Consider the following 27,636-nt stretch of genomic DNA (forward strand, 5'->3'; position numbering starts at 1 on the left):
TACTCCGATGAAAGCAAAAAACCTATTTTAATCCACCTAGCGGTGCAATTGTGCCTTTCTCAATCATGAATCACGAGAATGTGTGCGTTGTTTATATTCATTAAAAGCTTTTGAATGCATATATTACATTTTATTATTGTACATCACATGACAACTATATACAGGAAAATAAATCATCATTCGAGTTCTAAAATTTTGAAAAAGAAAAAACAGCCACGGTAATATTGAACTGAAAAAAGGTGCGAAATCGGCAAAGTCCCAAAAAGTCGATTTTTATAAAAAAAAATTTTTCGAGATAACATAAAATCTCGACGTTTCATGCATTTTAAAGATGTTTGGCATCAAAAATACAAATTCGATTTTTGAAATTTCATGGGGTCCCCCCTTTGAAAAAAATTTTGAGTTCCGGCTTATATGGGAATTTCATGTGTGACCGGACCGTTCAGTCTATATTTCCGGAACCATACAAGCGATCCGTGCGAAATTTTACAGACATCTGTGGGGATAATATAGCTATCATTTGGGTTAAGTTGTGTGAATCGGCCCAACCATTTCCGAGAAACTGATATGAGTTTGCTAGTTATGAAAGATGGCCGCTTTTCCCGGGCACTTCCGGAACCGTCTATGGTGGTCAATGTAGTCAACGAAAGTTTGTTTGGCCGTCGGTGACCTAGAACTGCAAAGTTAAGTTATTTGAGAGACATTTTAGCGAAATTTTTACCTTTTTTGCTTCCATCGGGGTATCGGTTAGAATCACAATTTGCTATGTGATCGCACGCCACAACCCGTAACTCCGGAACCGGAAGTCGGTTGGGGATAAAATTTAATAGCCATTTACGGGGACGCAATCCCTTTCATTTGAGGTCAAGTTTAGTCGAATCGGTCTAGCCATCTCCGAGAAACCGATGTGACTGTTACTCTGAATTTGGATACTTCCGCCGGGGCTTCCGGAACCGATGATGGTGGCCAATGTGACCAAAGAGACTTTGAATGGCTGTTAATGACCTAGTACTACAAATCGAAGCAGTTGTGGTCACATTTTGGAAAAATTTTCACCATTATACATTCATTGCAGAATTTCTTAAAATCGACGTTTTCTGCGTGATCGTACTCATCACCCTGTAATTCCGGAACCGGAAGTCGGATCCATTAGAAATTCAATAGCAGCCTATGGGAACGTTGCACCTTTCATTTGGGACTAAGTTTGTAAAAATCGGTTCATCCATCTCTGAGAAAAGTGAGTGAGATTGTGTTCGCGTACACACACACAGACGCACATACACACACACATACATACACACACACATACATACACACACACATACATACACACACAGACATTTGCCGAACTCGACGAACTGAATCGAATGGTATATGTCACTCGGCCCTCCGGGCCTCCGTTAAAAAGTCGGTTTTCAGAGCAATTGCAATACCTTTCTATTGAGAAAGGCAAAAAGGTGCAAAATCGGCAAAGTCCCAAAAAGTCGATTTCCAAAAAAAAAAAAAAATTCGTGATTACATAAAATCTCGACGTTTCATGCATTTTAAAGATGTTTGGCATCAAAAATACGAATTCGATTTCTGAAATTTCATGGGGTCCCCCCTTTGAAAAAAATTTTGAGTTCCGGCTTATATGGGAATTTCATGTGTGACCGGACCGTTCAGTCTATATTTCCGGAACCATACAAGCGGTCCGTGCGAAATGTTACAGACATCTGTGGGGATAATATAGCTATCATTTGGGAATAAGTTTGTGAAAATCGGCCCAACCATTTCCGAGAAACTGATATGAGTTTGCTAGTTATGAAAGATGGCCGCTTTTCCCGGGCACTTCCGGAACCGTCTATGGTGGTCAATGTAGTCAACGAAAGTTTGTTTGGCCGTCGGTGACCTAGAACTGCAAAGTTAAGTTATTTGAGAGACATTTTAGCGAAATTTTTACCTTTTTTGCTTCCATCGGGGTATCGGTTTGAATCACAATTTGCTATGTGATCGCACGCCACAACCCGTAACTCCGGAACCGGAAGTCGGTTGGGGATAAAATTTAATAGCCATTTACGGGGACGCAATACCTTTCATTTGAGGTCAAGTTTAGTCGAATCGGTCTAGCCATCTCCGAGAAACCGATGTGACTGTTACTCTGAATTTGGATACTTCCGCCGGGGCTTCCGGAACCGATGATGGTGGCCAATGTGACCAAAGAGACTTTGAATGGCTGTTAATGACCTAGTACTACAAATCGAAGCAGTTGTGGTCACATTTTGGAAAAATTTTCACCATTATACATTCATTGCAGAATTTCTTAAAATCGACGTTTTCTGCGTGATCGTACTCATCACCCTGTAATTCCGGAACCGGAAGTCGGATCCATTAGAAATTCAATAGCAGCCTATGGGAACGTTGCACCTTTCATTTGGGACTAAGTTTGTAAAAATCGGTTCATCCATCTCTGAGAAAAGTGAGTGAGATTGTGTTCGCATACACACACACAGACGCACATACACACACACATACATACACACACACAGACATTTGCCGAACTCGACGAACTGAATCGAATGGTATATGTCACTCGGCCCTCCGGGCCTCCGTTAAAAAGTCGGTTTTCAGAGCAATTGCAATACCTTTCTATTGAGAAAGGCAAAAAGGTAAAAATTTCGCTAAAATGTCTCTCAAATAACTTAAATTTGCTGTTCTAGGTCACCGACGGCCAACCAAACTTTCGTTGACCACCATAGACGGTTCCGGAAGAGCCCGGGAAAAGCGGCCATCTTTCAAAATTTACGAACTCACATCAGTTTCCCGGAAATGGTTGGGCCGATTTTCACAAACTTAGTCCCAAATGATAGCTATAATATCCCCACAGATGTCTATAAAATTTCGTACGGATCGCTTATATGGGTCCGGAAATATAGACTAAATCGTCCGGTCACATATGAAATTTCCGGAACTCAAATTTTTTTTCAAAGGGGGGACCTCATGAAATTTCTGAAATCGAATTCGTATTTTTGATGCCAAACATCTTTAAAATGCATGAAACGTCGAGATTTTATGTTACCTCGAAATTTTTTTTTTATAAATATCGACTTTTTGGGACCGATTTCGCACCTTTTTTCAGTTCAATATTACCGTGGCTGTTTTTTCTTTTTCAAAATTTTAGAACTCGAATAATGATTTATTTTCCTGTATGTAGTTGTCATGTGATGTATAATAATAAAATGTAATATATGCATTTAAAAGTTTTTAATGAATATAAACAACGCACACATTCTCGTGATTCATGATTGAGAAAGGCACAATTGCGCCGCTAGGTGGATTAAAATATCTTTTGTCGTTGACCGCCGTTTAGATATTTTTAATTTTTGTAATTACTACATTTTTAATCTTGTCATTTCCTTACATTTACAAATACTATTACAAAAATGGCGCTTTTTAAAGTCACCAAAACTGTCGAAGAGGTATTAAAAACTCTCAAAGTATAAAAAAAACTCTACGTTTTTTTCCTTCATTGGCACTACAAACAACTAGAGCAAAAAAATGGTACATAAATATAAAATTTTAGTGCACTATACATAATATCAGTGAACTCCAATGGATTTCAAATATTGACTTTTTTGTACTCAGGCACAGTGGTGGGGGCCCGTACGTTGGACCCCCCGGGCCCGTATTTTCTCTCTGCGGCCCTGTATATTTCCATTCAGGGTTGTTACGGTCGCACGGTTGCGGATTTCGCGATTCTTTAATTTAAGCCACGGAATTTGCTTGAAATCGGCTATCGTTGTCAATCAAAACACATTCATCAAAAGCACAGCAACTTGTATTACAGCTATTCACAACCTCCGAAGCACCCATAGATGGAAGCTGGTTAAAATTGAATGTGTGTTCTGAATGTATGTATTCCTTTGCAACCAAAGCCGCCGTAGCCAATAGAGTGGGACATGGTTTTATGAAAAAAACTCCGAGTAACTTTTTGTGTCCCATTTAGCTCCCAGAACAACTGAAAATTTTTAGCCCGATCGGTGAAACTATATTTTTGTGCCCACGATTTAAAGTTTACATGGGACTTTGTATGAGAAAATCGGTTTTTGCAAAATAATTCTTCCAAGAGTCGCCCGAGGAGGAACCAAAGTCTAGATGACCGTAAAACGATCTGATGCTTGTGGAAAAAGTTATTAAGCAAAAATCGATTCATGCCCTGAAGATTGATGAAAATTTCACTTTTCATAGCATCACTGCTGCTGACGGTCGAATTATATGCAAATTTTTTAACTTTCTCTTATTATGTATAAAAGAAGCCTCAATTTATTTCTTAAAACTCTTGCGAAGTGGCCAAACAGTATAGATAAATGATTTGGACACATTAAGAGAAGATCAAAACAAAATTGCGTATAATTGGATAACCAACAGCAGTGGTGCTAGAAAAAATGAATATATTATCAAGTGTCAGAGCATCAATCGGTGTCTGCTTAATAACATAATAATTTGCACAGTTGTTCTAGGACCCGAATGCGACCTAAAAAGTTGCTCGGAGCTGGAATCTAATTTTTGTCCCACCTAGCGAACTGAGTTCACAAGAACCATGTATTTATTAGAAATAATGCAATCATTACCAGTAACTTTTGGGGAATCTGATTCTATAGACGAGTCTACTTTTTTAAGTTTATACTTTGATTGTACTAAATGAAATTACATTATATTTGCATTGCTCAGTTGAACAAATGTTAACCAAAAATGGCATAGAAACCCGAAATTTGATAGTGTATTTCAGGCAGAGTTGGTCCATCTATGAAACCTAATCGATTGTTGGTAAGATATAAAACTCCCGCATGTATATTTGTGCTAAGTGTTTCATTTATCGCTCGCTAGTTGAATGAGAAGCATGTGGAGACACGGTCAGACGATTATTTTTGTTGATCAGCCTTATTCTGTATTATGACGGATCGCTTTTTAGAACGAATGTTATCATTCTCAACGACGACAGTACAATCAAACGGGCGGGAGATTCGATGCAAGATTAGAGTTATAACATTTTGTCGAAATTATTTTGGGATGTCATTGCTTGTGACACTATAAACTGGATTCAAACCGTACTGGTTAGTGCGACTGTCCTGTCTATGAGAGTACCTATCACTTCTATCACTTACAATACATATGATTTGTCAGCTCGCAGTTTTCAGTAGTAGTTTGGTCACTCGCACTTTGCGGTGCGGAATCCAGATCAGTGGAAAGTGCGCAATATATTTCTAAATAAATCTGACGGAAGCTCCTAGAATTTTCAAAGAAAAACATTGTAAGTTTTGGCAATATTTATTTGGCTTTTCAACCGGACAAAATCTCGCGCGGATTTGACGCGTTTTTATTTTGTTGTCTTCCGTAATAACCCTGCCATTATGTAAACAATTTTTGTTCAGCATTATTTCTTCATTTTTTTCACAAGACAATAAAATATGGATAGATGTGACCAAAATAAGAAGTAGTGAAATTGAAGCAATAGTGAAATGAGTGTGTTCAACATTTTTAATTAAATGCATATATTTATTGAGTACATGTCGTCGGTTAGTATTGCAACCGTGCAAACAAACCGAGAACAGCCGCTCCTAAACCGGTCATATGAGTAGAGCACACTTTAACCAGCTGGTTCGATTCCGATTCGTCAAAGTCGTTGTAATACTTGAAGCAGCCGTTCGTATTTTGCCATCCAACGATTTCGCTTATCCATGTTTGATTCCTGAACTCGCCATTCCCCGCATAAGCACATAGAAATACCTGCTCCATAAATAGGTCTCGGAGAATTTCCGGATACCCTAGTCCTGCGATTAACTGTGCTTCACGTAATATTTGAGCACAGAGTCTGTTCTTGATAGAGCTCACAAAATCTGGCTCTACATTGGAGAATTGTTGCCGTCCCAAAATGATGTAAAAGAGAAGTCTGTAAGAAAATACATTGCCGTCTTTAGTCTTATCATGAACTGCAACCAGATCCGCCTTACTTGTGAGTCAAGCGATAGCCGTAGGATTTTACTCTTACAGACATTGCTGCAGTGCACGCGTGGCTCACACGAAGTGCTTTCGCATGGTTCGCGTGCCTCTTGCCCGACGGAGATAAGGTCAAGTTGAACTCATTTTCCGAATCATTCACCAGAAGCTCCGATAGGCATTGGTCTGTAGATGCAAACAAAATAATGCAACTGTTGGTAATTTGTCCGAGTCAATCAAAAGTCATGAATGGATGTACACACCTGATTGCAGCTCGCTCGGTGCGCCGGAGTCAAGCACGCGCAGATAATCCCGCAACGTACGTCGGTCATTCGATCGCCGGTGACGGTTTGTTTGACTATAGCCAACATGCTCACGGAGATATTCTAGGGGACGCTCGTCCCCGTCGTATGTCATTTCCCAAAAATTTGAATTAATCAACACTTTGCTGACTGTGGAATAGGCAAACAAATGCTTTAGCTGATACACTTTGTTAATCAATATATGTATTTGGATTACCAATGGCGTTTGCTCCGCTTGGAAAGAAGAAGATGCTGTCGATGCGGCTTTCTACGTAGTTACATTTTTCCTGCAGTGTTTCGATAAATGGACGGTTGGATATGCTTGAGCGAGTTAGAATCGATTTCAGTTGCCCTATAGAAAAGACATAAAACCAAAATTGTAAATAGAATAGATTTATTAATAATGATCATCTAATGAAATCTCAAAAATATACATTTCATCGGAACTTCACCTACACATGAGCTGACCAGCTAGGACGGATTTTTTCGTCAAAGTTGGTCAGCTTATATACATAAATCAAACCCATCAGTCAATTATGAGCGAGGTCGATCTTTCAGGCCGCAACGAATGATAACACATTCATTTAGAAATCAAAACATGTCACTCACCAGAGTAAGTGGTGCATAGCCGCGGTCCATTTGTACCCTAGCTGAATATAAAAATGATTCGAAATGAGACGCACTGTTCAAAGATCGACTTGATCCCACAAATGCAATTACGCGTAGAGAAACATTAACATTATTTTCATTCATAACTGAACCTCTTAGACATGCGAAGTTGCAAATGAATGTGCGGTTTTACTCCAAACAGTCTTCGTGTCTCAGTCAAACCGGCATATTCCGTGATTCATAAGAAATAAATTGATCAGATACCAAGATGAATCTATTAGCTCTAGCCAAAAACTCATCATAATCAGATTGCCTCTCGCATTTTAGTTTTTAGATAAAATAGTGCATACAAGTTAAGCTCGAATAATCCTCCAAATTCGTCACAAATAACATCTATCGAACATGTTGATCAATTTGTCAGCCTAAATAGTCTAAGCGACATCAAGGGTTAACGCATTTTTGTCGTGACTAACGACTTACCTTTAAATATAGGGGCCCCTTTTCAAAATTTCGGAAGAAAAATTATGTAAGATTTTGAACGCTTATATCTTTTGTTGTACTGAATGGATTTAATCAATTTCTTCGGCATTTTGTCGAAAATATTTGTACCAATGTTGTATTAAATTTTGGAATATGTAGGACATTCATTATCAACGGAAAAATAGTGTTTTGAAAAATCTTTCGAAAACGACTCGGAAAAGTGAAAATTTTCAGCCCATCCCGCACAAAGCCAATATGGTGCAGCAACCGAACAATAAAATAATGAAAAGTTTATATATAGGTTCACTACAGGTTTGTTCCTATGATTATTCGTATTGGGTTGCTTGCGAGAGCAGTTGGCGGGGGAAAGCCGGCATATTAGTTTTGGTTGTGCCATTAGAAGCCGCACGGAAAGGAAAGGCTCATGCACGCCACGAGAGCGAGCGAGAAAGCGATAGTAGTGCATATTAGCGAAAGCGTTACGTACATTTTGAACCTTAATAACTTTTCTTCTACTAAACGGATTGCCAATCTTGTTTCATAAATCGGAAGGAAAACGTTCAACGCTTGCTACCGATACGTTGTTTGCTATATAAAATTTGTTTAAATAGTTCAAAAACTACTTTAAATGAGAATCAACATTAATGATAAAACCTATAAATAGGGGTGTCGAAGCTTTTCTCAAAGCCGGACGTGTGTAAGACGCAGTGCGTAACAGACGTGCGTGGTCGTGAGAAGCTGCATCGGACGACCAATCAAATCGGCTACCACCGGAAAGAAGAAAAACGTTGGTGGAGGTGGTGGCGGTGAGAAGGCCAAAAAGCCAAAGGCTAAGAAACGCAGTCACTGAAAAGGCTGTAGTAACTGCCACTAAAAATGCTACGAAAACATCGAAGGCTGCAAAGCGTGCTCATTCGGTGTGAGCTGCGAAAGGGGAAAAACAATCGTCGGCAAGGTTTTAATTGTTTTTTACATTGATATTTCAAAGCAAGAAAATATGAAATTTGTTCATTTCATGGATGAATGTATCAACGAGCTTAGAATCCCGCGCATCCCCTATCAACGCAGACAACAAAGGTTCTTTTCAGAACCACCATAATTATTATAAAGAATAACTTGAAACATTCTCGCATATTTCATTGAGCATCATTCGATTTGAATTACAAGTCAAACGAGTAGTCACGACACTCCGGTTATGTCCTATAGTTTTATTTTGCCATCATTTTAACTTTCCTAAAGTACGTATACAAATATAGCGAATGCAGTGGTCTTAATCATCCCAAGTAACAATTTAAGTTTTATAGCATGCTACAAGTGCAATTTAAGTTTTATGAGGGGCTATAAAACTACCATAAAACCTCAATTGTTAGTAGGGATATATCTGTGCACAAATTGCTATCATGCAGGTTACGCATGCATCCGTTAACAAACAGGGTGCCACATTGAAATCTGTGTTTCGGTCAAAAATATCATTTTACCATCTGTGATAACTGAAACAGGAAAAAAATCTGTGACAAATTTCCGAAAAATCTGTAAAAAATCACAATATTTCCAAAAATCTATCAAATTTTCATAAAAATCTACCATCTGTGAAAAAAATCTGTGATCAAAAATTATGAAAAAAATCTCTGACATTACAGAAAAATCTGTGAATATAGTAACCCTGCCAACCAATTATATATACCTACATTCGCCTGAAACATTGAACCCAAGCGAACAAAGCAAAATGAGTCAACGCTGATGATTATGGGTAGAGCGAAAGAGACAACTAGTACCACGACACTATGTTAACCGTGTTTGCAAATGGAGCTCAAATGTACAACCAATTTTGTGTAGGAATAACTGTGTTCGAGCTTGTACACAAAAGTGTGCTGGAAACGAGCACAACACAAAAGAAAGCATAGTACTGGATAGCATAGCTCCACAAGCAGTGCAACGGATTTTTCACCCAGCTATACTGGCTGTGAAAACACACAGCGCAGTGATCTGCTCCGCCTGCCGTTCAACAGGCAACTGAGCTTGTCCGGCTAAATCCGTTCATTAAATAGTCGATGATGACGTCATTCATAGAAGCGTAGCACGCTAGGTACACAAATCTGTCGTACTGGTCTTGGGAAGCGCTATCTTCAGTATGTAAATGCGCGATATTTTGACAAAGTTGTATATTATTTAAATTTTTAATGCCATGATATCAAAAATCTTTGGGTGTATTGGAATCTTTTCTTAGAAGTAATTCGGGGCGATTTGTGCAAAAAAATTGAAAATTTATCGTGAGATGGCTGATGGCTGCGTTTAAAATTGAACCACTTTTCGTTACATACCATTTTTGTAGAATTTGCAAAGTGCACCCCCATATTGAAAACAAAGACGCAGTCCTACGTCAAAGAAGACTTAGAAGATTTTCTGACAGATGGTAGATACGGGTCTGGAAGACTTTTTACGGCCCGCACCTCAACAATATGGGTATTTTCGGAATGATCTTGACGAGTAGGTGCCAGGAATTGTTTACAAGAAGCACTATCATGTCCATACAGACTGCAGGTTACTGGACTTTGGAACAGTAACCATGTTGATCTTGCTACCAGGCATACACGATTGTGGTCACAAATGGTTACATGGGGTGAAGATATTCTTGTTCCCAGCGATATTACACTCACAAGTAGTTTTGCTTACAGGACATTCCATGTGAAGATTCCCTCTCGAGAGGAGTGGTTGTCTGTCGATATGGAAAGACAACAAACGCATGTGGTCTGTTACACTGACGGTTCTCTGATGGAGGGACGTGCTGGTCCTGGTGTCTACTGTCGTGACATGAGATCGGAGCAATCTCACTCACTAGGTAGATACTGTACTGTATTCCAAGCAGAAATCTTCGCGATTATGTCCGGGGTACAATCGGCCCTTCAACTGAGTTTGTCTGGCAGAGTTATAAACTTCTGCTCCGATAGTCAGGCTGCAATCAAGGCCCTTAGCTCAGACAAATCCAAGCTTGTGATCGAAGAACTAAGCATTGTCAACACTATCTACCTTGTCTGGATGCCCGGACATTGCAGTATTACTGGAAATGAATGGGCTGACGAATTAGCCAGGGCAGGTTCAGCGATTGACTTCGTTGGTCCTGAGCCCGCGCTGCCAATTTCGACAAGTTGGATAAGGGAAAAAATACGGTCCTGGGCTTCGTCCTAGCACCGTAATGATTGGAGAAATCTACAAACGTGTCGCCAAACAAAGGCGTTTCTAGAACAACCGTGCCCAGTGATTTCGAAAAATCTCCTACATTTTTCGAAGCTACACTGCGGTATGCTGACCAGGGCTTTAACAGGCCACTGTAAACTCAATTATCACATGGCAACTATTCAGCGCGCTGAGTCTTTTTCATGTGATCTTTGTGAATCCGACTACGGAACCTCATATCATCTGATATGCAACTGTCCAGTGGTAGCGCAATTGCGATTTCGAGTCTTCGGCCGTCCTTATATAGACGAAACCATGTTTGGACGACTGAAACTCCGAGACATACTAAAGTTTCTTATCCAATGTGGTAAAGAGTTTTAGGCTTATTCGCAGGCAAGTTGAGCTACTTGTGAGTTTAACTTACCTGTTGTTTATTTTTGTTTTTGTGCTTTGCTATTTTTCCCACCCTTCCAATTCTACTTCTCCACACCTTTTCCTTTCCTTTCGCTCAGGAAATGATGAAAACACACGGCAAGGCACAAAATCCCGACTACATACGGGGAACGTACCATTTAAGCCAATATATTCTGATTCCTGAATATGGGTATTTTCGAAATGGTCTTGACGAGTAGGTGTCAGAAATTAATTTTTGACGCCATTTTGAAATTCAAGATGGCGACTTCCGGTTGAGCGAAATTCGCTATAACCCATGCAATATGGGTATTTTCGGAATGGCGACTTCCAATCAACGTTGTGCAACCAAATGGCGAGTAATCAAATGCATTTGATGACGGAATGAGACAAGCTTAATATTCATAACAGTTTTTGCAACCGACCGAGACGGTTGTGCCTCCAGGTGGAAGGTTTTGTTCTCGAGAGAGTGACGGAGTGCGAGACGCTGTATGCGTTATTGTGGGAGAGAGAGAGACCAGTTTGTTAAGTGTGAGTCGACAGTTGATACGTCGGAGGCGTGGTCAACGGCATCCTCGACAAGTGGTGTTTTGACAGCAAACCGCGGGTAGACGAATTTGCCTACCGCGGTGGCAGAAATCGACAGTGATCGTGCCTGTACACACAGAAAAAAATATAGTGTATTGGTGTCGTCGGGCAATTCTAATCGACGAGAGGGAAGCGTCACAGGTAGACCCATTTGCTCTATTTGTCTACCGCAGAAGTGGTACGACGAATAAGGAAAACAAGTGGCACCGAAAAGTGCCGCATCGACAGTGGGATTTTCGCAGCAAGCCACAGGTAGCCACATTTGTCTACCGAGGTGGTGGAAACGGAGAGAGCGCGCTTGTGGTGGTGATACCGACGAGCAGCTTAATCGGAGAGAGTTTTGAAGTGTTGCAGGTAGGACTATTTCTCTACTGAAGAAGCAACGCGACGAAGAAGGACAGCAAGTGTCACATTGTCAAACAACGGGCACCGAGTTTACAACGTAACACATGAGGTGTGTTCTACAGGTATAACAGGTATATTTTTCATTCCTTTTTGTGATAGTTTTTCTTGCTAGGTAAAATGGATGAAGAGATGGGAGAACGAGTACCAGACCCTCCCCCTAAGCCTTATGCTGAAAATGTAAATCCGACTAGAATTAAAATTTACCCAGAGTCGTCAACGGGACCATGGATTGTATTTATTAGGCGTAAAGTAAAGGCGCTAAATATTATTCAAATTTCTAAAGATTTGACTTCGCGATTCTCGGATGTAAAAGAGATCGTCAAAGTCAATAAAGATAAAATACGCATTGTCGTTGGTAGTCTCAAACAAGCCAATGCAATTGCTTCTTGCGAGCTTTTTACGCGTGAGTATAGAGCGTATATTCCTTCAAAGGAAATTGAAATTGATGGGGTCATCACAGAATCGAGTTTGACTGTTGATGACTTAGTTAAGCATGGGGTTGGTCGTTTCAAAGACACCATACTTAAAGACGTAAAAATACTTGAATGCAAGCAATTGCATTCAGTATCACACGAAGGAGATAAAAAAGTTTATCGACTGTCTGACTCATTTCGAGTGACTTTCGCTGGGTCTGCGCTGCTCAACTATGTCATTATCGATAAGATTCGTCTCCCTGTTCGCCTTTTTATCCCTCGTGTAATGAATTGCCTTAATTGCAAACAGCTTGGCCACACAGCCACTTACTGTTCCAATAAGGCACGGTGTGGCAAATGTGGGGGTTCTCATCAAGAGGATACATGCAATGAAAATTCAGAAAAATGTTTAATGTGCGGAGAAAACTCACATGAGCTCTCTGCATGCCCCATTTATAAATTGCGTGAGGATAAAATTAAACGATCCTTGAAGGAGAGGTCTAAGCGCTCCTATGCAGAAATGTTGAAAAATGCTACCCCTAAACCCATCTTCTTAGAAAACACTTACGCATCTCTATTTTCGGAACAGTCTGACTCTGACGGAGCGTGCGAAGGTACATCATTTGTTTTACCCGGAAATTCCAGAAAAAGAAAACAGTCTTCTTTTCCCAAGCTGCCAAGAAAAGGCCTTAAAATTTCTCCACCAATAGATAAACTGCGCCCAAAACCGAAAAATTCCGATTCAAAACCGAAATCAATTCCGCCCGGTTTTGGGAACGTACAATCCATACAGAACACCATTACTGGAAATAATAAAATTTCGACTACCTCTGAGCCTCAGCCGGGGGTAGGATTATTGAAATTTTCTGAAATTGTTGATTGGATTTTTAAAGCATTCAATATTTCTGAACCACTAAAGAGTATACTTTCAGCTTTCCTCCCAACAATTAGAACATTTTTAGAGCAGCTGATTGCTCAATGGCCCATCCTTGCAGCGATTGTATCTTTCAATGGGTAATTCACCTCCTCCAATGAAAGATTCCATCACTGTTTTACAGTGGAATTGCAGAAGTATCATACCTAAAATTGATTCCTTAAAAATTTTACTGCATAATTTAAAATGCGATGCTTTTGCTCTATGTGAAACATGGCTTACCTCAAACATTAATTTCAACTTAAATGATTTCAACATTATTCGCCTAGACCGAGACACCCCGTATGGAGGAGTGCTTCTAGGAATTAAAAAGTGCTATTCTTTCTATAGAATTAACATCCCCTTGTTTGCGGGCATTGAGGCTGTTGCTGTCCAAACGAACATTAAAGGCAAAGACATGTCTATCGCTTCTATATATATACCTCCCAAAGTTCAAATTGGACAACGTCAAATTTTTGAGGTAGTGGAATCCATGGCTGCTCCGCGTCTGATACTGGGAGACTTCAACTCGCACGGAGTATTGTGGGGTTCCCTCTACAATGATAATCGATCCTCTTTGATTTACAATGTTTGTGACGAATTTAATATGACAGTTTTAAATACTGGCGAAACAACACGCATCCCCAGACCTCCTGCACGTCCAAGTGCATTAGATCTATCTCTGTGCTCGACATCACTTCGGTTAGATTGCACGTGGAAGGTTGTACCTGATCCTCACGGTAGCGATCATTTGCCAATCGTCGTTTCAATTAACAGTGAATTAGGCCTTACGAATTCAATCAATGTTCCTTATGACTTAACACGAAATATTGATTGGAAAACATACGAAACATTAATTTCCACTTCTCTTGCTTCGACAGAAGAGCTACCCCCTACCGAAGAATATGAATTCCTAGCGGGTTTAATTATTGAAGCAGCAGAACAAGCCCAAACGAAATGCAGTCCTGGAATGACAATAAATAGACGGCCCCCTAATCCTTGGTGGGACAAAGAGTGCTCTGATGCATATGAAGCTAAACAAGTTGCCTACAAAGAAATTATGAAACAGAAAGGGGGTATACGTGAGAACTTTGAAAATTATTTCATTTTGCAAAACAAATTTGACAGTATACGTCGTGCCAAAAAATCTAGTTATTGGAGACACTTCGTTAATGGCTTGTCAAGAGAAACATCAATGAGTACTCTTTGGAACACAGCCAGAAGAATGAGGAATCGAAACGTGACTAATGAAAGCGAAGATTTTTCGAATCGTTGGATATTTAATTTTGCCAAGAAAATTTGTCCCGATTCTGCTCCTGCGCAGAAAATCACTCGCGATGCTCCCACAAGTAACGATTTCATAGATTCGCCTTTGACAATGATGGAATTCTCAATTGCACTCCTCTCATGCAACAATAATGCTTCGGGACTAGACAGAATTAAATTCAACTTGGTGAAGAATCTGCCTGACCTAGCAAAAAGACGCTTGTTGAATTTATTCAATAAGCTTCTTGAGCAGAACATTGTCCCGCACGACTGGAGACAAGTGAGAGTTATCGCAATTCCAAAACCGGGAAAACCAGCCTCCGATCATAACTCGTATCGACCGATTGCAATGCTATCCTGCATCAGGAAATTGTTGGAAAAAATTATCCTACGACGTCTCGACAATTGGGTTGAGGCGAACGGCTTGCTATCAGATACCCAGTTTGGTTTTCGGAGGGGAAAGGGAACGAATGATTGTCTGGCGCTACTTTCGTCAGAAATCCAACTAGCTTACGCAAAAAAAGAACAAATGGCGTCTGTGTTCTTAGACATAAAAGGAGCATTCGACTCTGTTTCCATTGATGTTCTCTCAGAGAAACTACATCAATGTGGTCTTTCACCAATATTAAATAATTATTTATACAACTTATTGTCAGAAAAGCACATGCATTTTTCATATGGCGATTTGGCAACATTCAGAATAAGTTACATGGGCCTCCCACAAGGTTCTTGTTTAAGCCCCCTTCTCTACAATTTTTACGTGAATGATATTGATAATTGTATTGTCAGCCCATGCACTCTAAGGCAACTTGCAGATGATGGCGTGGTTTCTGTTACAGGACCAAAAGCCTTAAATTTACAACAACCACTGCAAGATAGTTTGGATAATTTATCAAGTTGGGCTTTGAAGTTAGGCATCGATTTCTCTACGGAGAAAACAGAGTTGGTTGTTTTTTCAAGGAAGCGTGATCCAGCTCAGCTTCAGCTTCAGTTGGTTGGTAGAACGATAGCCCAAGTCCTGACTTTTAAATACCTTGGAATTTGGTTCGATTCTAAAGGCACATGGGGAGGCCACATTAGGTATCTAATAACGAAATGCCAACAAAGGATAAATTTTCTGCGAACAATAACTGGATCATGGTGGGGTTCTCATCCAAGTGACATGATAAGATTGTATCAAACAACAATACTTTCAGTAATGGAATATGGGTGCATCTGTTTCCGTTCAGCTGCGAACACTCACATTATTAAACTGGAACGGATACAGTATCGCTGTTTACGAATTGCCTTAGGTTGCATGCAGTCGACCCATACGATGAGTCTTGAAGTACTAGCGGGAGTTCTTCCTTTAAAAGACCGATTCTGGGATCTCTCTTCTCGTTTACTTATTCGATGTGAGGTTATGAACCCACTGGTAATTGAAAATTTTGAAAGACTTGTCGAGCTTCAACCCCAAACCAGATTCATGACAGTGTATTTCAATCACATGTCACAAGAAATAACGCCTGCTAAGTATGTTCCCACATACGTCAATATACTAGATATTCCTGAATCCACTTTATTCTTCGACACGTCCATGCAAGCAGAGATTCGTGGAATTCCGGATCATCTACGCTCGCGGGAGATCCCTAAAATATTCACAAGTAAATATCAACACATAGACTGCCTTAAAATGTTTTACACTGATGGGTCACGAATCAGTGAGGCCACTGGTTTCGGTATTTTCAACAATAATTTTTCAATTTCTCTCAAACTTGCAGAACCCGCCTCTGTTTATATAGCGGAACTAGCAGCAGTTCACTATAGTTTGCAAATAATTAATACTTTACCCCCGAACCATTACTTTATCCTCACTGATAGTCTCAGCACAATTGCAGCTCTACGCTCAAAGAGGATTGATAATCACGATCCATTCTTTTTGGGGAAGATACGAGAATCTCTGAGTAACCTGACAAGAAAATGTTATAAATTTACCCTAGTGTGGCTCCCCGCCCATTGCTCTATTGCGGGCAATGAGAAAGCTGATAATTTAGCCAAGATTGGTGCACTAGATGGTGAAATATATGAAAGACCCATCGCTTACAATGAATTTTATAGCGCTTCTCGACAGAGGACACTTGCTAGTTGGCAAACATCTTGGGACAATGGAGATATGGGACGATGGCTACACTCAATTACCCCTAAAGTATCAACGAAGGCATGGTTCAAAGGATTGGATGTAAGTCGGGACTTCATCCGTGTGATGTCTAGGCTCATGTCCAATCATTATACTTTAGATGCGCATCTCCGTCGTATTGGGCTCGCTGAGGGTAATCATTGTGCTTGTGGAGAAGGTTACCATGACATTGAGCATGTTGTTTGGTCCTGCACTGAATATCGTGAAGCCGGATCACAATTAGTAGATTCTTTACAAGTCCGAGGAAGACCAATCCATGTTCCTGTTAGAGACATCCTGGCGTATCGCGATCCTCTATACATGGAACTTATCTATCATTTTCTAAAAACAGCGTCTGTCAAAATTTAATTAAATTCATCTCCTCATACTCTCATCCAAGGCTAATCATTCACCAATTAAAGGGTCCTAGAATATTTAGTTTTTAAATTTAGACAATAACAGAAAAAAAGTAAATAAATTCACCCGAAAATACTAGATCAGTATGAAATACAACAATGTAAGGAAAAAAGCAAACAATAAAGTGATTTCAGTGTTAGTTTTAGACAAAGTACTAGTATAGTTAAAATTAGTCTTAAGGATTTTTGTAACGTGCTATGTAAAAAAAGAAACTGGCGTAAAAAGCTATTGCAAATGCCGTGTCAAATAAACGTATGAAAAAAAAAACAAGCTTAATATTTCCCTAGAGGGCCGCCTTAGGGAGATCTAATTTTTCCAGCATTTGTTGTGCTTTTCTTGCACTTTAATTTGTTTACCAAATGGATTGCTCGTTTTGCCTGTTTAAAAGTTATCGGCATCGGAAAAAGAGCTATTTTCAATCATAAAACGTGAATATCTCCACACATACTATTGATAGCAAGTTCCCGTCTTCGGCAAAGTAACGCAGTTTTACAGTCCAAAAATTTCTAGAGCACTTATATAATGGAAAAATCTAGAAGAAAACTTATGACGAAAAAGCTGTTTTTAAGGGGCCTTTTACAAATAATGCCCAATATCTCGAGAAGCTTAAAAGATAGAGAGTTGAAATCTTTGAGTAAAATATTTGTAACGAATTTCTCTATTACTTTGCGGAAGTAAGTATTTGTCTATCTGAATTATTGAAGAAAATAAATTTCGTAACTCATTATCAGGGAGACAGAAATTCCAAGAAACTTTCTGAAAGACATCACATTGCTAAAGTCAACAGTTTTGACGAAACCTAAAAAAACCTTTTCTGCTCTTTGGGACCACCGTGGCAGTATATCAATTCTTGATTGAGATACTTCAACCCGGCGGATACAAGGTATATTAGGGGTAAAACAGGGTAAGCCATCGCTCACAGATGTGTAAAATATATGACACAACCTTCATTAGATACCTCAAGTGATTTTAACACACTCAAAATTAGAATAATGTTGACGTTTCTCATTGATTACGAACGACTATATATAAATAAATTGATGAAAGGGGTTATTCAATTAGACAACTCGCAATCGACTTAAGAAAATTTGTTTTGAGGAAATTCGTTCACTCCTAGTGACGATATTAAATTATTTCGCATTTTACGGACTTTTGGTCCTAATCTGCATTGACTTAAATTGTAGAGGGAAAAGAGAGGCACATGTATTTTACAGTTTTCCTTGTCGCACAGAATAGACTAAATCAAACCTGATCAAAAGTAAAAAAATCTCAATATAAGTTATCATTCATGTGACTAATAAGATTCATAAGAGACCTCTATACCCACCCAATTGTAAATATTTCTGTAATACTATTTAGTAGCTTGCACATGATCCCACAATTATATTCCACAGTAAGATAGAATTTTACCATTCGCAATTGCCACTCCAAGCAATAAATCTGTCGTTAAATCCTCATAGTTGGCAATACACACATCCAGTAGCTTATCCAATCGCATCAGCAGTACGTCCGGTCCGATTCTACGCTCCAACGACTCTGCTGAATAGCTGCTAACCTGGCCGGGACAGTAGAAGAACACAGCGGACACCAACAAAACTCTCACCAACAGAAGCATCACAATGTTCTAGAAAGCACCATCCACAACAACTTTCGCACAGCAGCAGGAGCGACCGAATCTGCGGCCGTCCAAATGGAAAATGAACTCCGAATATCACAAACGTACGCATCTTAAATAAACAACGAGCTGGAATTATTATCCTCAAGCTTTCTTCCACTGAAAAGGAGCCACTCGTTATTAATTTGAGACAGCGTGACAGTGACGGTTGGTATCCCGATGTCCAATTCGTAAGATAAATTCAATGTTCAGCGACGACAGACGTAGGTACTACAGCGAATGCCAAACCCATGCGTTCGCGTTGGCTCAGAATGCTGCCACGGAATCACAGCGCTCCGCACGAGAGAAATAAAAATGTATTTCTCCTCTGGATTAGGTTAATCCGCGGCTAATAGAAAAACAATTTAAGATTTCGTTTGCTTCTCACCAGCAGTCTTGCCTTACGTTAGCGTGGGACAATCTTCTAGATTGCCGGCAGCGAGTGACGCAGCGTGTCCTGTTGTGGAATAGGACGGGAGCAGAATCCTGTAAGACAAGTGTATCACCACAGGCAGATGGGGTGGGTGAGAGATTTTCGAGCCATCGCACCGCAAGCATTTTCACTATGAGCGGTATCATGTAGTTTTCCATACCAAACAGCCCGCTGTGACACGCAATCTTCAATTGATCCCCCTTCAGTATCTACGTTGGAATGAGCAATGAATGAAATTTATTTGTTTCTGCTGAGCATTTGGTTTTCGCTTTATTTCTGCGATGAAGCCGCCTGATAGTTTACTTAGCATGAGTCAGTCTTTGTTTTGTTTATGTTAATACCACAAACTAAGTTATAATACCATGTGAATATAGTTAATAATTCTATTAATCTATTCGAAATTTCAGTGATTTTAGTTCACGTTCTTTCCCTAGAATCTCTGTGATCAACTGTAGTTTACGGCGGCTCAGATCAGTATTTTCTAACTTTGCTTCATTGGATTGATCTGAAACGCGAATCAAAAGCGAAATTACGATAGTTTGTTTAGATTCTCGTCTGGAAAATACTAAAATGAATTCACCATTTTTTTCTTTTTTTGAGCCGATTGTTTTATTGAACCCCTAGCGCTTGAAATTGGTTAAGGGGAATCTGTAGATAGTTACTTCGAGCCCTTCGATGTGGTTGGTAGTTTCTCGTTCTCATAAAACGCCTCCTCTACCAATTCCTCCATATTTTGACTAATGACTAATCCTTCCAAGACTGGCGAATCTTTATCAAGAATAAAGCTTCAGGGCCAGCTCCTGTTTTCCCTGGTATTTTCTCGCTTTTCGTAAATATTTTTTTTTTATTTTTTACATTTTAACGACATTCAATTAGCTAGAGATTACTGGGTAGGGAAAGTTCTGAAAATTTAGAGGCATAATACTCAAGTGAGAGCAAGGATGTGAAGTATACTGATCGGAAAACTAGAAAGGGCAGGGTCATTAGAACAGGCTAAATACCTTACGGGCTTAACTTTTGTCTTCTGCTGATGGGGGTCGAGCTTAGGCAGCATAACTACGAATCACTCAAGTCCACCAACATGCCTCCTGGTAAAGACAGACTTGTCCCTCTTTACCGTGAGGACCGTCGGTTTTTGGCTGTGGTTCACTAGTTCTTCGTGCCGAGAACTAAACGGCTATCAGGACTAAAATGCCTGCCGCGCACGGAGTGCCGTGGATCTTACCCTTGCTGTGTTACGCGAATCTCTGACATAGTAGACGTTTGTTTCTTCGCAAATCGTGAGATTCAAATGATGGTCATATCTCTAATACCCATTTCGCTATAGGCGACTATAAGCCAACTCGCTTGGTATCTTCTAGGTGCTGTACAACAAGTGCTGATGATGAAATGGATAGTGCTGTGATGGAGTATAGTTAGAGTAGCGCAAATTAATCTTCAGCATAAACGTATTGCAACTATGAATCTATCCCGCCTTGTGCAGGAAGAAAAAGCTTCCATAGCTTCGGTTCAAGAACCGTATTTCAATAAAGGAAACTTCTATGTTGGAAAGCTGCTTAACCCCGTCTTCGTAGCTTTCAACAAAAATGGCATGACAAATCCACGTGAAATGCCTCGTGCATGTATACTTGCGAATAGCGCTATTGACGCATGTCTTATATCCGACCTCACAACTCGCGATATTTGTGCCGTCACTTACCGTATGACTGTTGACAACATAAACAAGAAATGCGTCTATTGTTCGGTATATTTGCCACATAATGAATCATCATCTTCTGATGATTTCAAAAAGGTTGTATCATACTGTGGTAGAAATGGGTTTCCCCTCATGATTGGCAGTGATGCAAACGCCCACCACATAATTTGGGGCAGCTCAGACATCAATTTGAGAAGCACCGAATTAATGGAATACTTAAGTAGTACAAATCTGTACATTCTTAATGCAGGAAACCGCCCAACATTTGCACGAGCTGACAGAGAAGAGGGGTTAGATGTAACTCTCTGCTCTGACGGTATTCTGCATGAATTGGCAAACTGGCTCGTACCAAACGAGCTCGAACCATTGTTATCTGATCATAAGTGCATCGTCTTTGATCATTTAAACGTCACGAGTTCATGGAGTACCTTCATATATCACGATCTGGATACACGCAATGGTTACTAACCGGCATCTGTGCTCATCGTTAAGACAAGTATAGACAAGGAAACTGAATGTCTGAGGATGTCAAGGTAGTGTGCTGTGACTAATTCTATGGAACCATGTCGCCGATGGCTTGTTGAGGAAACTTAATGACGTATGGTTTTGCCGATGATTATAATATAATGATCACCGGTATTTGCATTAACACACTTTTTGATTTGATGCAACATGCCTTATGTATTGTTGAGCAGTGACGTCTTCCTATAGAAACCGATTTTCATATACTAAAAAAATAACAAATCAGGATGTGAATTCAGAGGTTGACTTTCTGGTAAGTGTTGTGGACATATGTGAAATAGATTAATCGGATCATTTTATTTGTATTAGCCGTAGCTCACACGATGGACCTTGAGGAATCATACAATTTGGTTATACAATAAGTAAAACGCGAAAATTAAGATATTGGAAAGCGATAATATAACCAAGCTGGTTCGCAATTATTAAGGAAGTGCTTTTGCTTCCAGCAAATAAAAAATATTGTGGCCGAGTACACGGATACGACAGTGGCAAGCAATAGCAATACCATCACAAGGAACGGCTCTTGAAAACACACGTTCAAAAATGTTTTGCCTTTCTACTATAGAAAGCGTATGCTATCATCGTTGATCATCGCGCATGAAATTCCCATACAAATCGGTATCAACATGTTATCTAAAAGATGCAAAACCTCATAAAATGCGTTCTAAATTGTTTGGATTCATAGTGTCAGCTCACTGATGCCCAATCAAATCAAACCCACATTGACCATTTCGGTTACATTCGGCGAAACCGGAAACATCGAGAAAGTGGCTAAGCTCCTGAATTGAGCTCACAACTACTTCTTAGAAATGTCTGACTCGATTTGCTCAAGTTTAGTTTCAAATGAAAGCTACAGCATCCCTATTGATTGCTATTAAATCCCACTGGAATCAGAGTTATGGTTCCTGTGTTGAAGTATGCAGTCACATGCGAAATTCTCAGATAAACCGGTATAATCATTATGTCTAAATGTTGCAAAACTAATTGAAATGAGTTCAAAATTTCTTGAAAATTTTGGTCCAGATCACTAGTTGCAAATCCGAGGAGCCGCGATCGGTCGACTGTTTTGGAGCTCCTCACTAGTCGGTCCAAGATCGTAGTTTTTCGGTACAGATTATCAAACAAAAGTGTTTTTAAATACGAAGAACGACTCGGTGAACAGTTTTCATAAATCGGAAGTGGAATTCAGTGATTTTTTTGGAGTTTTTCATCCCGGCGTAAAGCGCTTCAAAGCCACACAGCATTAGTGTCAAAAGTGCTCCCCCCGCAATACGGGCCGTCTATTCCCGATGCGGGGAAGAAAAAAAAGTGTTTTAACAACGTAAATAATAATAGTGGAGATCAAAAACTCACAAAAAAGTGTTTTTCCCAGTGATAAATCTTTTCCAAAAAGTGAAAATTTTTCGGCGTCACTTGGTGAAAAAAGTGGCGATTCTAAATTATCAGCGCGTCATCCGTAGCTATCGCCCGATAGGTGTCGCACCAATTTCTTAGTTCCACATTCGGAAACCTGCAGGTCAGTTTTTCTTTTTCTTCCGACATTTTCCAAACCTTTTTTGGGTCAGGACCACGTGCGTGGCCAATTGATTGATGTGTAAGACCGCCAATTGTTTGATGTGTAAGAAAGAAGCTGCAGATTTTGAGGATATCTGGAGAAGGGAAAAATGGATAAGCACGTATCAGTCACTCGCGTAAGTAGGAGATGAGGAAGGAAATAGAAAAACTGGTATATTTTTCTACAGACATTCTAATTTATATATACAAAAATCAAATAAATTCACTAAATACGCGTCGATTTCTTACCTCATGTAAGGAATCGAAAGTCTTATTGTAATGTTATAATCCATTTGATACAAACATTACAGTAAGGCGGGGCTGGTTGATGGAACGATGACCTCGGAACATGTCTGGCGCTGTACACGAAATGGGTCATCGGAAAGTCAATTGAGCTAACACCTACCTAAATCCTTGAACCAAGTTATTTGCGTGGATATGTTAAAATACATGCAAACATCTTTTTTCTGTAAATCACTACCAGCTAGTGGGAGTTAGGATGGTTAACACACACACACACAGATCACTAGTTGCAAATCCGAGTCTCTTTGATCACATTCAGAACTGTTGAAGATTCCGAAATATCCGAAGAAATGGCCAAGCTCCGAAATTAGATTCACACCTGTTTCTCATATATTGCTGATTCGATTCTCACAATCATAGCCTTAAATGAAGGGTATAATATTTTTCATCCCCCTCATACACCCACCGCAGCATGGTTAAATAATTTAGCAAGAAGACAACATAGAACTAATTCTAATTAAACTAATTAAGGTTGAACAGAGAATGGGCAAAAATCGAAAACGAAAAAAGCAGTTTTTTCCACACCGTGTAAAAAAACCAATCAGCAGTACTGTAACAACATTTTACATAAGCTGATTGATTTTTATGAAGATCTAACACACGGGTTGAAAAAAATGCTTTTTTTCGTTTTCGATTTTTGCCCATTCTCTGTTCAACGTTAAGTTACGATTATTTTACAAGTATTTCAGCGTTAACATGTAGCTTATTAAGTTCGTGACTGGTTATAGGTGTACACAGGTAGGTGCATAAATGCAAGGTATACTAAGAATGTAATACCGTGGGCTAGGCGTTGGGCTCCAGACGACAATTTTTTATGTTTAGAGATTTGTAGTGTGGAGACCTAGGATTCTGGTGGCTCCTAGAATCTAGAAGCAGCACGGCGCGTACTTCAGGTGGCGGATAGAAGCGAAGGGATACCCGGACGACTGGCAGATTGAATTATTCTGGCTGTCAATTCAACTAGACCCAGATCGATGCAGTATCCCATGGTTATTGGTTCATTACATATGACATGTTACATGACATTGTATTCATTTAGAGAAATACGAGTTTAAAGTTTGAATCGCAGCATTATAAATCAAAATTAATTTTTGCCATAAGCCATGTTAATTGATTGATATTACATTTCTGGCAGAAGTGGAATGTAGCTGAAGAAATTTTTCATCCGGTGCTATCATTATCTCACTTTTTGATGTTTTGCGACTTAGTCCAGTCTGACTTAACACCGGCCATATCATCTACATCAGTGGTTTTCAACCGTTTTCGTTTCATCCCTAAAAACCATTTAAGTTTTTATGGCTCTCTTGAAGCCCTTCTTAAAACTTAAAATGCACTTGTAGCGTGCTATAAAACCAGGATTGCTCCTTGGGATGTACCCCTTTCCGAATATTGATCCTCATGATGTACCCCATTCTGAAAATTCTTTACCATCATTACCTAGCCAGAAAAAAATGGTTTTCACTCTCAGCAAGCATTTCAATTCTTGACACACTGAAAAAATATATATAAGGATATATATCCGACGGGAATGTTAGGATAAAAAGTTAAAATTTATTCCGCATAATTCACCCTACAATAGTCTAATTTAACCCTGGTGGTGAATTCACCCCCGTTTGAAAACCATGGATCTACATTAAATATCATTAAATTTGTACAATTGTTATTGTTATTTATCAGTGTGCAATGGGGCTGTCTCAACAACCTATTTCTGCAACCTATGTGCATTAACTGTACCGTCTCTCCGTTGCACTTGACAGTGTGTGCAGTGCTTTATGGTCACACCTACGACCGCGCACCCGGCTTCCCATGAGTGCTTTGGCGGCTCAGAGGCTATCCTTCCATGTTGCTCAGGGATACATTGGTCCTATACACATCCATGCATACAGGCATACATACGGGTTTACATTCACACATACATACAAACTATTTGGCGCAAGTTTATAGCGTGTAACGTCGTGTCATCTAGTCTGTCATCCTACGGAAAATCATCTTACCATCGCCTTGGGGTCAACGTCATATTGGCAAATTTCGCATTGAATCCGCTTCTGTCTCTTCCTAATCTCCTTTTTATCTCCTAGGTCCGAAGCGGATCAATCGACTATTAATTGAAACGGCAAACATACTAGCAGTATTAGTCCTTACTCGCGAATACTTTTCCTACAACTGTACTGTTTCTTCTCTATCTTATAACATAACTCGATTATCCCTGTTCTAGTCAATATACATATTCATTACATTATGAACCAGGCAAACCCTTAATTTATCTATTATTATTATCCTGAGTAGCTATACCAGTGAAGGTATTTTAGGGTTTCGCAAAAAGAATCTCTGCCAATAAAGGCGTAAGAAATATTTATCCACTATTATAACTATTCCCCATACAGTTTGCTCGAACCGAAAGTCCGCCTGGTTCGACTCGAATAGACCACACCGACCCGAAAGGGTTGCTTATCATTTCTGAGAGCCGGTGTACTTGGTCGAGTTTAATAATCATAAGAACAAGTCCCGAATAATTAACTATCTCTTAGGTGCCAGTCCTGCACTCCTTTCCCGAACATACTCACGATCAAAAGAGTCGACAACTAGTAGGATCCACATGTCCCCCACCCAAGCGAATTGATCAACTTGCAAGTAGGAGCACATATCTACCAACCAGCCAAGAATACTTCCAAATCAATGAGAATGGACCATGCCAGTCGAAGGCCACAGGCCCAGCGCCATCTCGTACAGTGTCATTGTCATTTCTCAGCCCACACCCTGGCAGACTTTCATCCGCCCATCTAGACTCTGTCAAGATGAGAATCTACAAAGCCTAACTGTTCGTATGTGCTAGTCCGTATAGATTTTGGTTTGCTGAAACGAAACAAGAAAAGCAAAATAATTGTGATTAGTGTCGTAGTTATAATAAATAAGTAAACGATTTCTCATCTGTTGTTTGTTTCCTTGTTCGTAGTCCTCCTTCCTGTTCCTGATCTGTTTGGGCTATTGGCTTTCCGTTTCCTTGGCCGTCACGTTCTCTTGCACCGAATTGCATATATTGTAGCAAGAGAAACAAATGAAAAGACAAAAAAATGAAAATCTGCTATCTGTGCCTAAATTGATGTTGCTTCTCAATTTTGCAAGACCCAGGGGAACTTGGCCTTGATCCCAATGCTCTGTCGCCGATGTTACGTGATATTCGTTATGGAATATGCTTTGTTTGGGGGCTATTCATAAACAATGTTGTTCGTTTTTTTATCCCTGATCCGCTGATACGTCTAAAATTCATTTTTAGTTTTTATCTCGTTACGTGACGCTCTTCCCCTATTGTCAATATCCGATATTCTCCAAAACCCATATTCTCCAAAACCCTATAATAATCATTTAAAGCACAACTAATAGTAAAGTTGTCATAAAAATAGTAATAATAATAATAACAGTCCGACAATTTTTTTTTCTGATGAGCAATCGATTATCAATAATTTTTAAATTATCGGTAAATAGCAAACCATTCATTTTTCTGCATACTAAAAACATTTCGTTTATTACTTCAATCAAATATGAAACTTTAAAATATACATCCATAATGATATAATCACCCTTCATCCGAAATATTTTTTTGCATTATTGGCCTATGGGGGAACTACTGATCAGCAGATAACAAAATACACCTACTACCTCACCTGGCTTCCAACAAAACAAACAAATGCAAAATATAGACAGAAATTCTAAATCTATGAAAATTATATTTAGGGGAGCCCGGGGCTAGTTGGCAGTTGGGGTAAGTTGGCCTAACCCTATTTTCTCCGTTTCTTTTAGACATAAAGCGCTGTCTCTCGTTGTAGTAATGTGAAACACATTATCCAATGTGTTTTTGTTGCAAAATATTATGTTTTGTAGAAGCTGTGGGCGATATTGTGGTTTTGAGCATAATTTGAAAGTTTTCTTTATTTTAAACATTTTGTGTTATTTAAGGTGGTTTTCAAACTATTCCCCAAATGATTGTATTTTTCGATAGTGCATGAAAAGAGCTTTAAGTATCCATATAGATATTGTACCTATCCATACACAAAAGTAATTTTTTAAATCCTTTTTTATAAAATATGCGGTTGGGGCAAGTTGGCGGTGACGCACACGGGGCAAGTTGGCGGTACTATTTACAGAGCAAAAATAGTTATCAAATATTTTCATTTGTGGAATTCCTCCAAAGTAAGAGAAACTTTTTCTTGTGTCTCTCGTCAATACAGGGGACAATTATTTCGGCCAATCGCCTGAATAATTTCGAAAATTTGCTTTTAAATATGGAGTACGCGTAGAAGTCAAAATGACGGGGTATTGAAACAGAAATATAATGAAAAATGTCGAAAAATATAAAGTTTTATTGAA

The 27,636-nt window shown here is 39.4% G+C and overlaps 1 protein-coding gene across 1 annotated transcript; it reads right to left on the reverse strand.

Annotated features, from left to right (window-relative positions):
• Positions 1-5,288: 5,288 nt before the first annotated feature.
• LOC131682065 (UPF0764 protein C16orf89 homolog) lies at positions 5,289-18,795 on the reverse strand. The gene is made up of 5 exons (XM_058963244.1): positions 18,520-18,795; positions 6,496-6,630; positions 6,240-6,428; positions 5,991-6,162; positions 5,289-5,929 (listed from the first exon to the last, which is right to left on the reverse strand). The coding sequence occupies exons 1-5, from the start codon at positions 18,722-18,724 to the stop codon at positions 5,557-5,559; spliced, it is 1,074 nt and encodes a 357-aa protein (XP_058819227.1). The 5' UTR covers positions 18,725-18,795; the 3' UTR covers positions 5,289-5,556.
• Positions 18,796-27,636: the final 8,841 nt, after the last annotated feature.

This window comes from Topomyia yanbarensis, chromosome 2 (genome assembly GCF_030247195.1).
Source record: "Topomyia yanbarensis strain Yona2022 chromosome 2, ASM3024719v1, whole genome shotgun sequence".
Classification (NCBI taxonomy): domain Eukaryota; kingdom Metazoa; phylum Arthropoda; class Insecta; order Diptera; family Culicidae; genus Topomyia; species Topomyia yanbarensis.